We start from the raw sequence: 15,387 nt of genomic DNA on the forward strand, positions 1-15,387 counted from the left end.
ACATCCAAGCATAGCAGGGTAGAGTATGTATTGTATGTACATGAGCAACCTCCAACCTAGACAGACTGACACTATTCTTTAGTCTGTTGGCACACAGACCCTGTGTGGGTGATTATTAAATGAAGGCCAGGCGCCACAGGCTAAAATGTCATTTTTTGGTATTGGTCCATTTAATATTTTCAAAAAGTATCATATCATATATTACCGTCATCAAAATGTCACGAATTGTAACCGCTTTAAATGGACATACATCCATAATTTCAAAGCTCACCACATTGAATCACACATAATTTAAATGCCCATTTTATAGAGAATGTTACAAACTGGACTATATTGGGACATTGACACATTTTGTGTTGTTTTGGATCTGTACTCCAGCACTTTGGATTTGAAATGATACAATGAATACGAGGTTAACGTGCAGACTGTCAGCTTTAATTTGAGGATATTTTCATACCCTCAAGGCAGGTATTTTCATGCCCTCATGGCAGGTAGCCTAGTGGTTAGAGAGTTGGACTTGTAACCGAGAAGGTTGCTAGATCGAATCCCCGAGCAAACAAGGTAAAAATCTGTCGTTCTACCCCTGAACAAGGCAGTTAACCCACTGTTCCTAGGCTGTCATTGAAAGTAAAAATTTGTTCTTAACTGACTTGCCTAGTTAAATAAAGGTAAAAAAATCCGTATCAGGTGAACCGTTTTGAAATTACAGCCTTTTTTGTATATAGTCCCCCAATTTGAGGGGACCAAAAGTATTGGGACGAGTCCACTTATATGTGTATTAAAGTTGTCAAAAGTGTAGTATTTGGTCACATATTCCTAGCACGCAATGATTACGTCAAGCATGTCACTCTACAAACTTGTTGGATGTATCTGCTGTTTGTTTTGGTTTGTTTCAGATCATTTTGTGCCCAATAGAAAATAATGGTAAATAACGAATTATGTCAGATTGTTATATATATATATAAATAAAGGTATTCAAATTGTGTCCACATTCAACTGGTAAAAGTTGATTGTGATATGTGGTGCCTGGCCTGAGATGCATAAGACTAGGCAGACAAAGTGTGTGTCATCCCCCCTCAAAAGAAATACGCAAACACACACACACAAACAAACAAACAAGCACGCTTGCACACACATTCATGAGTAATCTATTTGAGGGGTACAGCAGTACTATGCTCATTCCGCCAACATACACTACACGGCCAAAAGTATGTGCTCGTCCAACATCTCATTCCAAAATCATGGGCACTAATATGGAGTTGGTCCCCCCTTTGCTGGGAAGGCTTTCCACTAGATGTTGGAACATTGCAGCGGAGACTTGCTTCCATTCGACCACAAGAGCATTAGTGAGGTCGGGCACTGATGTTGGGCGATTAGGCCTGGCTTGCAGTCGGCATTCAAATTCATCCCAAAGGTGTTTGATGGGGTTGAGGTCAGGGCTGTGTGCAGGCCAATCAAGTTCTTCCACACCGATCTCAAGAAACCATTTCTGTATGGACCTCGATTTGTGCATGGGGGCATTGTCATGCTGAAACAGGAAAGGGCCTTCCCCAAACTGTTGCCACAAAGTTGGAAGCACAGAATCGTCCAGAATGTCATTGTATGGTGTTGTGTTAACATTCCCCTTCACTGGAACTAAGGGGCCTAGCCCGAACCATGGAAAACAGCCCCAGACCATTATATCTCCTCCACCAAACTTTACAGTTGGCACTATGCATTCGGGCAGATAGCGTTTCCCTGGCATCCACCAAACCCAGATTTGTCCGTCAGACTGCCAGATGGTGAAGCGTGATTCATCACTCCAGAGAAGGCGTTTCCACTGCTCCAGAGTCCAATGGTGGCGAGGTTCACAACACTAAGGTCACCATGCACAACGCTTGGCACTGTGCATGGTGACCTTAGGCTTGTTTGCGGCTTTTCGGCCATGGAAACCAATTTCATGAAGCTCCCAATGAACAGTTCTTGTGCTGACGTTGCTTCCAGAGGCAGTTTGGGACTCGGTAGTGAGTGTTGCAACCGAGGACAGACGATTTTTACGTGCTACGCATTTCAGCACTTGGCGGTCCCGTTCTGTAAGCTGGCGTGCCACTTCAAGCTGAGCCGTTGTTGCTCCTAGACGTTTCCACTTCACAATAACAGCACTTACAGTTGACCGGGGCAGCTCGAGCAGGGCAGAAATTTGACAAACTGACTTGTTGGAAAGGTGGCATCCTATGACGGTGCCACGTTGAAAGTCACTGAGCTCTTCAGTATGGGACATTCTACTGCCAATGCTTGTCTATGGAGATTGCATGGCTGTGTGCTCGGTTGTATACACCTGTCAGCAATGGGTGTGGCTGACCTAGCCGAATCCACTAATTTGAAGGGGTGTCCACATACTTTTGGCCAGTGTATCTCCTGGTTCAAACTTGCCTGGTGCTGACTAGAAACAGAGTGTCATAGACATTGTCACTATAAAAGTCATTTAACTGTAATAACATTTCTGCTTTGATCAGGACACCAGCCCACACCACGCCCCTCTCCTATTCCTAGAGAACATGCTTCCAGTCGGTTAGATACATCAGAACAGAAGTTATGACATTAACACTGGCTGTACATTAATGTAGTGCATTAACCTTGGGGGCACCTTGGACCCCAGTCTATCTCTGTAACAACCATGTGCATCACCTCCTAGTGTGTGTGTGTGTGTGTGTGTGTGTGTGTGTGTGTGTGTGTGTGTGTGTGTGTGTGTGTGTGTGTGTGTGTGTGTGTGTGTGTGTGTGTGGGTAGGGGTGACAAACTGACTTGGGTGCACCAAGTATGTCTCATGTTGGCTTCTCTGTCAGTCATATAACTTTATTCCCTCTCACACCACCACTCCAGCTGATCAATCCTTTGTGTAATGGATATGTCCTCTGACAGCCCCTCAGAGCCAGTGTAATCCCACCGCAGCCTTTCCTTGAGGCAGCTGTTGTTGTTGGGGTGAATGGGGAGACTCACCTACGTTTATAACAGTCAAGAGTCAGGATCCCCGTCAGAGTGCAGCCGGAAGACCGACAGGACAGATAGGGAGTGCAGTGAGTGTTGATCCATGTGATCTGAATTTAGCTTTAAAAAGAAGCCAGTGAACGATAGATGGTCAGTAGTATTTTGAGGGGTTTGGATTAGATTAAAGCAACTGTGCCAAAGTAGGCCTAGTACTGTGCTTCATAATAATCATTCCGATTCACAGTAGTGTTTTGTGCTATTGCTGTAGAAATAGTTCCGTACTTCAATAAGGCTTTTGGTGCAGTCAGCGCATGTGGAGACAGCTAAGGTGAATGGGACTCTGTGCATTGTTCTAACCAGGGACAGCAGGAACACTGGGAATCAATTATCACATTCTGTGTTTACCTGGCCCCACTGAGAGGCCAGCCAGAAAAGCTCCAACAGCATGCTGGGTTAAAGCCAAGTCCATCATCAGACAGGGCTCTACTTGGGTAATAGTAAAGGGTCAAACTCCCAACACACACACACACTCACACAGAACCCGAGAGGAACAGGGGCCTCATGTATCAATCGTGAGTTAATGTCTCCCTAAATAAATCAAAGGCATACAACACTGTATATTTGTATTCTCGTGAACGAGCGTTACAACCCTGCCTGGAAAACGCCCTCCATTCACCTTTTATGATAACAAAAATGCCTTTGCTGTATGATTTGGAGATGTTGGAACTGGGCCATGATAGTTTCTTAAAGAAAGTGCAATGGCAAATTTAATCACATTTCTGTAGAGGTGTGGGCAGAATGTATTAATCTTTTGCAGTGACTTTTTCAAACTAAAATTGCAAGTGCCAAACACTGGCCGCGCATTCTGTAAGATTGAATGTCTATTCGAACAATTTAAAAGTAAATGCTACAGCCCACACTTTTATGCAAAAGACGAATTGTTGTTCAATATTTTGTTCATCAATACAGGATTCTCCTGCCTTGGCAAAGGCTCTGAGATGAAATAGGCTGTGATGTCGCACTCCTGATAAATGGTATTTGTTGTGTAGCGGTCATAAACCAGTCATGACATAAACCAGTCATGTCAGAAAAGGAGAGATGTCCTGCAATATGATTATGATTAGGCCTATATAATAAAACCATTAGGAACACCTGCTCTTTCCATGACATAGACTGACCAGGTGAATTCAGGTGAACGCTATGATCCCTTATTGATGTCACTTGTTAAATCCACTTCGATCAGTGTAGATGAAGGGGAGGAGACAGGTTAAAGAAGGATTTTTAAGACTTGAACCATTGAGACGGATTGTGTATGTGAGCCATTCAGAACTTGAATGGCACACATAGACATGGCACACATACACATTAAGTGCCTTTGAACGGGGCATGGTAGTAGGTGCCAGGCGCAGCGGTTTGTGTCAAGAACTGCAACGCTGCTGGGTTTTTCACGCTCAACAGTTTCCCGTGTGTATCAATAATGGTCTACCACCCAAAGGACATCCAGCCAACTTGACACAACTGTGGAAAGCATTGGAGTCAACACGGGCCAGCATCCCTATGGAACGCTTTCGACACCTTGTAGAGTCCATGTCCCGACGAACTGAGGCTGTTCTGAGGGCCAAAGGGGGTGCAACTCAATATCAGGAAGGTGTTCCTAATGTTTTGTACATTCAGTGTATATGACTATGACCATTCAACTCTCAATCTCAATGACAGTCAGGCAAATCTCTGTGTTGTCTCTCGTTTGTCTTTTACAAGGGAGTCAATAGAAATCCCAGTGTGCTCTACTTTGAAGTTTCTTCTTAATCTCTGCCATCCTATGACATCATAGGTTTTGTAATTCTGTGGGTTCCGAGGCACAGCCGGAAGGGGGGGGGGGGGGGGGCTACAGGGAGGAGTCAAACCACCATGTGACCAGTGTTTTTCAAACCTCCATTGCCATGTGGATTTGCATCGTGACGACCCCCGCTCCCCGTGCCAGGTCCTGCGCCCTGCTCCACCTCATCCTCGGGGTCCATCTGCTCGCTCTTCTTCTTGACGTAGCGTTCGTACAGCACCATGACCACCCCGATGGCCCACGCAGACACCGTGCCCGCCGCGAAGATGATGAAGCCGATGGCGACGAAGAACAGGTAGTCCCACGATCCCAGGCCCTGGTGGCACCGCGACCGCAGCTGCAGCCCCAGCTCACCCAGACGCTGCCCCCGCAGGTCAGGAGGACCACCGCACACCGTCTGGCCCTCGTCTGGAAGAGAGAACACAGCACAGGTGGGGGTTAATGACATTACTTACGTAAGTCATACTAGAACTTGCATTGGTGGCACAGCAGTAAAAGCCAATCACTAGCTGTAATGATTAGAGGTTTTCTTTAGCATGTCACCTGACCAGTAAAAACTCTGGGTCCTAGTTATAGGCTACACTAGTGCAGACTGTTTTTCCTGGTCCAGGAAAGAGTGCGGGCCCTAGTAGTCATTGAAATTAGTACTGAGCCCATACAGTATTACCAAAACAAGAACGACTAACTAACACCATTATTATAATCAATTCCCTAACCCTAACTTGAGCATTACTCTTAGGACTAGGCCTGCTAAGGTTAAGACAGCAGTAGTAGTTTGTTTTTCTCTATAAAAGCTGACGTGGGAAATATTCTAAGTCAGATGCATTAGTCAGCACTCTGCGTACACATAATAATGATGGAAATGTTCTTTGAAGTGTTGCCAGTGTTGGGGAGCGCGTAGGTTACCCACCCAGGGAAGGGGATATCAATATTATATTTCATCAAATAGAGATCTCTGGCCTGTTGAATAATTCAAACACATTACATTATATAGTTTTACATAACCTTCATGAGAGATGGATCCCCACACACACACACACACACACACACTCCCTACTGAAATATCTTCCCATTTGCAGCTATAATAAAAACTGCCATGTAAGAAAACAGTACCTGCTAAATCATTTTTTATTGCTAGATATTGCTCCACTGTTGGACATAGAAACATAATCAAGCTGCTGCCCCTGCGATAGCATCTGCAAAACTGCGTATGCGACCAATAAACGTTGATTTGTTTCCCTTATCAGAAAATAACCGAATAGGAGTGACAGCCTGCTATTGGCGTGTTGTTACGTTGATATTACATTACACCAAGTTCAAGGCTTTTGAATAATTCAAGCACATTTCAGCCCCTCTGGATTTCACTGGGTAATTCTCTTTTGTGTCTGACTCGTACGGTACAGTTAGCATGGCTTTTCATTTTCTAAGCTGCCTGGCTCCAGCAGGCTCCTAGTTGGATCATGACTAAGCCCCTCACTCACTCAGAATTCATGAATCTCAATAGAAAAGGGGATGTTTGTTTTGAATGGCAGAACAGGGAACTGCTGTTCTGTAGCTTCAAACACCTGACTGACAGGTGACACATATCGTGCGGGGGAAGAGGAAATGTGTTTTGGGATGCAAATAGTTTGATTTAGTACGTTGGTCTAATAACAGAGGCTACCGATCTAATGATGCTAATACTGTGTGTATGGCTGCCTGGGTATCATCTAAAAGTCCCCGTTTGTTAGGGGTAATATTTCGGAAGAAGAAAAATGCCTGGAATGTGCTTGCAATACCCATAGCGTTAGAGAATTTCAAAGGACACGCTTTAATTTGCTTTTGTTTTCGCAGCTTTTTGTGTTGGGGGGGGGGGGATCTCTCTCGGGATGAGATCAAACAACTTTTGCTTTTTCTGCCTGGCTGCCTGGCTGGCTGGCTGACTGGCTGACTGGCTGGCTCTGCTCTGTCCTGTATTTCATGCCAGCAGACTTTGCTCTTGCTTATTTTGCCCAACAGAACCTGTGCAGGCAGGCTTTGTCCATACATTGTGCATGTATGGACTTGAGGAAATGGAGACACATAGTATGTTGTGCTACTGTCACTTTAGAGACATTTCAAATCCTCAAGTAGAAATCTGAATGGAGCTACAGACAATGATATGTACTGAAACAGAATAGCACAAGGGAAAGGCCATGATGTATCCGATTTACATCAAATTAATACTTAGTGTTCCATTGTAGAAATCCACACCATATATTCATGATTTGTCTTAGCCTACATCACAACTGACCCTTTGCTCTCCTTCTTTGATTATTTAATTAAAGGCAGGGCAGATGCATAACCCAGTAAATAAGGGGGTACATAACTACTAATGGTGTTAGGGATAAGGGATAAACTGTCACGTCCTGACCAGTAATAGGGGTTATTTGTTATTATAGTTTGGTCAGGACGTGGCAGGGGGTGTTTGTTTTATGTGGTTTGGGCTATGTATTTAGGTAGAGGGGTGTTTGGTTTATGTGGTCCGGGGTTTGTTAGTCTATGTTCTATAGTTAGTATTTTTCTATGTTCTATCTAGTCTATGTTTAGTTAATTGGGGTTGGACCTTCAATTGGAGGCAGCTGGTTATTGTTGCCTCTGATTGAGGGTCCTATAATTAGGAGTTTGTTTTTCATGGGTTTTTGTGGGAGATTGTTCTTGTTTAGCTGTTTGCCTGACAAGACTGTCCAGTTCGTTTGTGTGTTTGTATACGTTTATGTGTTTCCCTTCTTCACCAAATAAAAAAGAAGATGAGTGTACATTTTCCCGCTGCGTCTTGGACACCCGTGACAAAAACAACAGAGACAGGCCTAGATTTCCTGTTGCCTCCAAAGACATTCCATTTTGTCTTCAGATGCCCTGAGAGTTTAGAAACGAATTTTAGCAACACAGATGCGTGACACACACAGCACGACACTTGGAACTGTCCTCTGATCTAGCTAGCCTCAGACCTCCTGACACCACTACAGTAGCACTCCTTTCATTAATACAACACGCTACCCTCCTCTTCCCAGTGAACATGAAGTACTTCTTCCACTTCCTCTACTTAGCTAGAGTTCATTCTCTCCCCAAGGCATGGGAGCCCCCGGGCCACCCTCTCACCCCCCTTTGTGGCCGACATCAAAGGAGAGGCTTCCTCTCCCCGTCCCGTCCGCACACCACGCTATTCCTAGCGTCTCTCCGTATATAACTACTAACTACAGGCAGTATGCTAATCTTCAGGAGGCGAGACAGCAGTGGAGAATCTGTTAGTTCCTTCTGTGAGTTTTTCTTCCCTTCTTCCTTCTATCAATGCACTATTTCTAAGCTGCTGAGAGAACGACAGGCGGTGCCTCTCAGAACAGGTGAGATCCAGACGGCTGATGGTGACGATCAAAAACACGGCATCTCTATACACCTTCTGTCCATCTGCTTTATACAGTACCCCCCCTGGATCGAGTCCCCTGTGTGCGTGCATGTGTGTGTTCTCCCTTTCTGGAAGCTGTGACTGGAAGGGACTCCGCTCCAAATGAAAGCAGACAAAGGCAATAAGCAGCAGGAAGTAGAAGAGCTCTTACAGAACTAGTTTAGGATTCTGCCTAAGCTGCAGAGGAGAGCATGATTAGCTGGTCTGTGTGCGTGTTTGATGGGGGATGCCTGTTAGTAAGTGTATCATGGTGTGACAGGCTCTTGCTCAGCGAGATGCACTATAAATACAGTTGAAGTCGGAAGTTCACTTAGGTTGGAGTCATTAAAACTTGTTTTTCAACCACTCCACAAATTTCTTGTTAAGAAACTATAGTTTTGGGAAGTTGGTTAGGACATCTACTTTGTGCATGACACAAGTAATTTTTCTTACAATTGTCCTCTGGTCTGATGATACAAAAATAGAACTGTTTGGTCATAATGACCATCATTATGTTTGGAGGAAAAAGGGGGAGGCTTGCAAGCCGAAGAACACCATACCAACCGTGAAGCACGGGGGTGGCAGCATCATGTTGTGGGGGTGCTTTGCTGCAGGAGGGACTGGTGCACCTCACAAAATAGATGGTATCATGAGGTAGGAAAATGATGTGGATATATTGAAGCAACATCTAAAGACATCAGTCAGGAAGTTAAAGCTTGGTCGCAAATGGGTCTTCCAAATGGACAATGACCCCAAGTATACTTCCAGTTGTGGCAAAATGGCGGACAACAAAGTCTAGGTATTGGAGTGGCCATCACAAAGCCCTGACCTCAATCCTATAGATAATTTGTGGGCAGAACTGAAAAAGCATGTGCGAGCAAGGAGGCCTACAAACCTGACTCAGTTACACCAGCTCTGTCAGGAGGAATGGGCCAAAATTCACCCAAATGTTTGACCCAAGTTAAACAATTTAAAGGCAATGCTACCAAATACTATTGAGTGTATGTAAACGTCTGACCTACTGGGAATGTGATGAAAGAAATAAAAGCTGGAATAAATATTTCTCTCTACTATTATTCTGACATTTCAGATTCTTAAAATAAAGTGGTGATCCTAACTGACCTAAGACAGGGCATTTTTACTGGGATTAAATATCAGCAATTGTGAAAAACTGAGTTTAAATGTATTTGGCTAAGGTGTATATGAACTTCTGACTTCAACTGTAGCTACCATTTTGTGTATTGACACATCCCAAAAAAGCAGGTAAGACCACTCCAAACTGAACAAAGCCTAAATCTGATGTACAGTACATTAATCTGTCAAGATACAAGAATACAACAGAAAAAGAATCGAGCCTTATTCAAAACAAATGTTGTTGCATAGTGTAACCGACTGGACTTGAACCCAAGTCTACTGCACACAACAAGACTGTTAGTCCATTGAGCTAAAGGCCTAAGGCACTAACTGAAGTGTTCAAGTCAAAGGCAAGGTTACTGATCACATGAGCGTGGTTCCGTGAGGCACGTTCGTTACATATAGGCATATACACTGAGTTTACCAAACATTAAGAACACTTCATAATATTGCGTTGCACCTCCCGCCCCCCTTTTGCCCTCAGAACAGCCTCAACTGGACGGGGCATGACTCTACAAGGTGTCAAAAGCGTTCCCCAGGGATGCTGGCCCGTGTTGACTCCAATGCTTTCCACAGTTTTTCAAGTTGGCTGGATGTCATTTGGGTGGTGGACCATTCTAGATACACACGGGAAACTGTTGAGTGTGGAAAAACCCAGCAGCATTGCAGTTCTTGACACAAACCGGTGCACCTGGCACCTACTACCATGACCCGTTCAAAGGCACTTACATTTTTTGGCTTAACCATTCACCCGCTGAAAGACACACATACACAATCCATGTCTTAATTGTCTCAAGGCTTAAACTGATTGAAATGGATTGAACAAGTGATATCAATAAGGGATCGTAGCTTTCTCCTGGATTCATCTGGTCAGTCGATGTCATGGAAAGAGCAGGTGTTCATGTTTTGTACACTCAGTGTAGTTTGTTGATTGAAGTGTTTCCGGTTGGTGGGGCATGTGCAGGTGGACACAGGTGGAGATTCACTGGTCATTTCACATCTAGACACTGTGGGTTTTGGGATTAGGCCTTAATTGCATGCGTGAATGAAGGAATAAGAGAAAGGTTCCTCAGTACGTCTCTTATTTCGGTCGTGTGTTATTTGATCGTCTACAATTGCTGTTAGGTTTAGCCTCCACTGTCACCTGTTTCAAAACTTATCCTAGACCCCGTGATGCAGGCAACTGCGCATGAAATGTATGCAGTAAAGAAATACAGGTAACTGACAAAATAAAGGAAACACCAACATAAAGTGTCTTAATAGGGTGTTGGTCCACCGCGAGCCAGAACAGCTTCCATGTGCCTTGGCATAGATTCTACAAGTGTCTGCAAACTCTACTGGAGGGATGTGACACCTTTCTTCCCCGAGAAATTCCATAATTTGGTGTTTTGTTGATGGTGGTGGAAAATGCTGTCTCAGGCACCGCTCCAGAATCTCCCACAAGTGTTAAATTAGGTTGAGATCTGGTGACTGAGACACACACACACTTTAAAACCCCCTATGCTAATTTGAGACACCTCTTTCAAACTCACTGAGATCAATTTTTCTAGCCATGGTAGCCAAAATAAGGTGCAACTGGGCATTTTTATACATGACCCTACATTTTATAACCGTCTTAAATGTCTTAATGTTGAGGTGTAGTAGACCTCATTCATGAACTCATAATGAAACACGTATTAAGGAGATCCAGAATGCACTTTGTGCACCAAACTAGAAGATCAGGCTCAGAGTCCTGAAGAAGAACCCACTGAAGAACCTGAGATTTTCCCATAAATCAGCAGCTTATTTCTAAACTGCTGAGACAACGACAGATGGTGCCTCTCAAAACAGATGAGATCCAGACGGCTGATGGTGGCGATCAAAGGGACTGAGCTCATAGCTTAAAACACAGCATGTGGTTGTGAAAGTGAAATGCTTTCAGTGAGCACTTCAGGAGTGTGAACACCCTAAAATAAGTAAATAAGTAAATCAAATCAATGATGAGAGAATAGTCAGATTAACTGATAACTGACACAGACATGGTGGTGTAGCAGGAAGATTGGCTTGCTGTGAACTAAGAGGTTGTGAGTTCAAATCCCAGGAAAGGACAAGTTGAAAAAAAATGACTGTGTAAATGAACATGCACAATGTCAATGTTGGTCAGATATGTAACAACAAAGAATAGATAAAATGTTATAGTTCCATATTCTATCTGGATGTGGATTTCTCTATGAAAGCGCATACAGTTTTACCTTGAAACTTGAATGCCTCAATGTGGATCCAAAGACAGAGGTCTTCATTGTCGCAGTCGCAGCTCCAGGGATTCCCACTGAGGCCGACAGAGCGCAGGGTGGGCAGCCCGATGAGAGAGCTGATGTTGAGCACTGTCAGGTTGTTTCTACTCACGTCCAGCACCTGCAGCGCCGAGTTCTCCACGAAACCGTCTGGGTGAATGTCCGACAGGCCGGGGTTGTCCGTCATCCTCAGCATCACGAGGCTGGACAGCGGCCCGAACGTCCTGTCCTCTATCCGCGTCAAGGTGTTGAAAGACAAATCCAGGTAAGCAAGTTTCCGCAGGTTCCCGAAAGTGGACTCCGAAATCTCCGTCAGTGAATTGTTGCTACAGTCCAAATACACCAAGTCCGACAGGTAGTTGAGCTGAAGCGGTGGTAGCTCAATGATGCGGTTGTTGGAGATGATGAGCTGCCGCGTGGAGAGCGGCATTTCGGTGGGGAAGGTGGTGAGGTGCTGCCCGGCGCACTGGACCACCAGCTGGTCATCGCACACGCAGCGGGCCGGGCATCCCGCCGTCAGAGCCGGGGACGGGGCCACCCCCATGACGAGGATCAGCAGAATGATGAGCCGCAATGATTGCGCGCTGGGCTGCGGGGCAAGACACATGACACCGCCAAGGGCTTCATCAATTCCGTTTGTACAAACCACCCACTGGGGACAGACGTCAGTTCAACGTCTAGTTTTGATTTACATTTGGTTGGTAAGTGAAATCCACAAAAAAGTCATCATGTCATTTGATTACGAAATCCCTTTATGTTGATGACTTTTGGCAAATCCAGTCAGTTTTCCACGTTGATTCAAAGTCATCACATATAATTTTATGGTTGAAATGACATTGTAAAAACGTTGATTCAACCAGTTTTTGCCCAGTGGGCAAGCCGTCGCATTCTTCATTGATAGCATATGTCCTCTGACAGTTATCAGTTAATGTTAATGCTATTAACCAGGCCTATTTAAAATGATCCAATTATTGTTACCTGATATTGAGGTTTGTTGTTGGCCACTTGTCCTCGCAAGTTGTCATTGTAGTTCATTCCGAGAGTCGCCTTACGTTTGGGTTTTCGCGCGTATTCATTATAGTGGGTATGCAGGACTCAAGACGCCCGAGGTCTCCCCTCAGTTTCAATTCTCTGGTATTCAATTTGGTAGATTAGAACATTTTTCCTCCAGTATCAATAATTTTTGCGTAACAACTGCCATTTGAACTCACTATGCAGGAGAGTTCATTGGCCCGTCGTAGCCAAGTGTTATAATGGTATTTTGGTATCCTGCAAGCGTGGTGGAGTGACTGCCTTCTCTGAAACTGAGCCACGAATGAGAAGGTGGGCGGTTTGGTGTGCTCACTGCTCACGCGTTGCATTGAGTGTGTAGGGAGAGAGAGGAGCTCAAGAAAGCATAAACAACTGGAGTCAAGCTGTCACAAAAACTAGAAGAGGTTACCTAATTCTACCAATGTACCCAAAGCATTCTAGAAATAGAATGCCTAAGTTGTAGCCAATTGTGACACTATAATGAGCCAACATAATACTCTATTTATCTCAGTTTAATAATAATTCATTACATTTGTAAAGCGCTTTTCTCAAACCCAAGGCGCAACAACAAAAAAATGGGTTCTGGGGGTAACTAGCTCTTCTAAGCGCAATGTCTAATTACTTACACAAAAAAGCAACATTTGGAAAAAAATTGGTATGTGGATGAAGGTCATTCTCAGGTGACTAAACTATAAAGAATAAATAAATAAATGGCTACAGTTGACACTTTAGTTATTTCATGAAATGTTGTTTTTAGAAAAGGGGCATTTTTTTAAAGTACTGGGGTAACTATAACACCCCATGGGGTAAATGGCATAGGGTTTAAGATTATGGCATAGGGTTTAAGATTATGGCATAGGGTTCAAATCCATTTAATCTGTTTTATTTAGAAATTCTTTAGTAAGTCATACTTAAAAGCTAAGTCTCTTTGTCTTGTTTTAATTATTTAAATAAAATATGGGGGGAAATGGTGTTGCACATGTCACCATTAATATCCGCACTATGAGGAGATTTGATGTAAAGTCCCTCTTTTTAACTCACCAGCACATTAATTTTCTTTGTTGTTCCTTTTCTATACAATCAATTATGTACAATTGCACTAAATATTATTTGAATAATACAAGATTTTAAATCCCAGCAGTCTTTAAAATGACATTCAGAAGCAAAAGGTTTTCAATAGTTGCTCCTGAGTGGCACAGCGGTCTAAGGCACTGCATCTCAGTGCTAGAAGCATCACTACAGACACCCTGGATCAAATCCAGGCTGTGTAACAGTGATTGGGAGTCCCATAGGGAGGCGCACAATTGGCCCAGTGTCATCTGTGTTTGGCTGGTGTAGGCCATCATTGTAAATGAGAATTTGTTCTTAACTGACTTGCCTAGTTAAATAAAGGAAGAAAATAAGTATTCAATGGACTATAACATTTAATAACAATGACTTAATTAACTAGATCAGTGTAACATTGATGTGGCAACTCTCTTATGCTCTGCTATCGCACGATTCTAATTTGTAAATATGTCACAAATAAAACCATCTCCAGTCAAATTGGAGCACAACTCATGAGCCCACCTCCTCCACTGCTCACACCTAATCTAGTCCCCACCAGAGAGAAGCCAATTGAAAAGCTCTCTTAAAAACGTAGCTAGCTATCTAGCTATATGACAGAAAATGCTGTGTAAAATAGCTAAAAGGCTATAAAGTAACATTAACTGTAAAGCTATCAGTCACTAGTGGAAACATTTACAACTGCAATTAAGTTACGTTATCTTTTGAATGTATTTTACCTCAGACAATCTGGTAATAAGGTTGCTAGCTAGCCCTCCTAGCAGCTTATGCTAACTAGTTAGCTGGCTAGCATTTACTGCTAGTGAAGATGCTAGCTAGCAAGTAGGCATTAACTAGCGCTAACGGTGCCAGTCATTGTCTAAATGACAAATAGAAACCCATTCATAACTATAAAGGGGTAACTTGCCCCCAGGGGCCTAGTAGGGGGGGGCGAGTTTCCCACAAAACACTCATGCAACATATTAATACTTTACTCAAAACAAGTGTATTGTTTTTCTTAAGGCTTTCCTACTTGTATATTTAAAATATATATAGAGATCTTACTTCATTGGAATATATCTACAAAAAAAAAAAAAAAAAAAAAATGTTTTTTTTAAATACATCAACTTACCACAAAATCGTTTTGTTGAAAGTTGTGCTAACATAATTGCAAAAGGGTTTTCTAATGATCAATTAGCCTTTTAAAATGATCAACTTGGATTAGCTAACACAACGTGCCATTGGAACACAGGAGTGATGGTTGATGATAATGGGCCTCTGTACGACTATGTAGATATGCCATTAAAACTCAGCCGTTTCCAGCTACAATAGTCATTTACAACATTAACAATGTCTACACTGTATTTCTGATCAAGTTGATGTTATTTTAATGGACACATTTTTTTTCTTCTTTTCTTTCAAAAACAAGGACATTTCTAAGTGACCCCCAAACTTTTGAACGGTAGTGTATGTCCCTGCTTCAAAAAGAACAAAGAGGCATCAAAAATATTAGTGCATTTATTCACACTTCTCATAAGGGGATAGTCACAATCCTTTCTTTGAGACCAGTCTCAAAGCTTCTGCCATTCAGAAAGTGTACTTTGGCTGCTGTTTACTGAGAATATAGTGCCATCTAGTGTGGTAGTATTGTTAAGTCACTACCTCTTGTAAAATAGGACCTTTGATCAAGAGAGAAT

At 43.2% G+C, this 15,387-nt stretch overlaps 1 protein-coding gene across 1 annotated transcript; it reads right to left on the reverse strand.

Moving 5' to 3' along the window:
• Positions 1 to 2,521: 2,521 nt before the first annotated feature.
• Positions 2,522 to 12,960, reverse strand: LOC106600409 (leucine-rich repeat-containing protein 52). The gene is made up of 3 exons (XM_014191727.3): positions 12,593 to 12,960; positions 11,573 to 12,203; positions 2,522 to 5,212 (listed from the first exon to the last, which is right to left on the reverse strand). Exons 1-3 carry the CDS (start codon positions 12,647 to 12,649, stop codon positions 4,866 to 4,868), a joined length of 1,035 nt encoding a protein of 344 aa, XP_014047202.1. The 5' UTR covers positions 12,650 to 12,960; the 3' UTR covers positions 2,522 to 4,865.
• Positions 12,961 to 15,387: the final 2,427 nt, after the last annotated feature.

The sequence above is a fragment of the Salmo salar genome, chromosome 03 (assembly GCF_965601325.2).
Source record: "Salmo salar chromosome 03, fSalSal1, whole genome shotgun sequence".
Classification (NCBI taxonomy): domain Eukaryota; kingdom Metazoa; phylum Chordata; class Actinopteri; order Salmoniformes; family Salmonidae; genus Salmo; species Salmo salar.

Coding starts and splice junctions, on each gene's coding strand:
- LOC106600409 (XM_014191727.3), bottom strand. CDS start 12,649: ATGAACTACAATGACAACTTGCGAGGACAAGTGGCCAACAACAAACCT. Junction 12,204..12,592: donor ACAACAAACCTCAATATCAG/GTAACAATAATT, acceptor CTTGCCCCGCAG/CCCAGCGCGCAATCATTGCG. Junction 5,213..11,572: donor TGAGGCATTCAAGTTTCAAG/GTAAAACTGTAT, acceptor TCTCTCTTCCAG/ACGAGGGCCAGACGGTGTGC.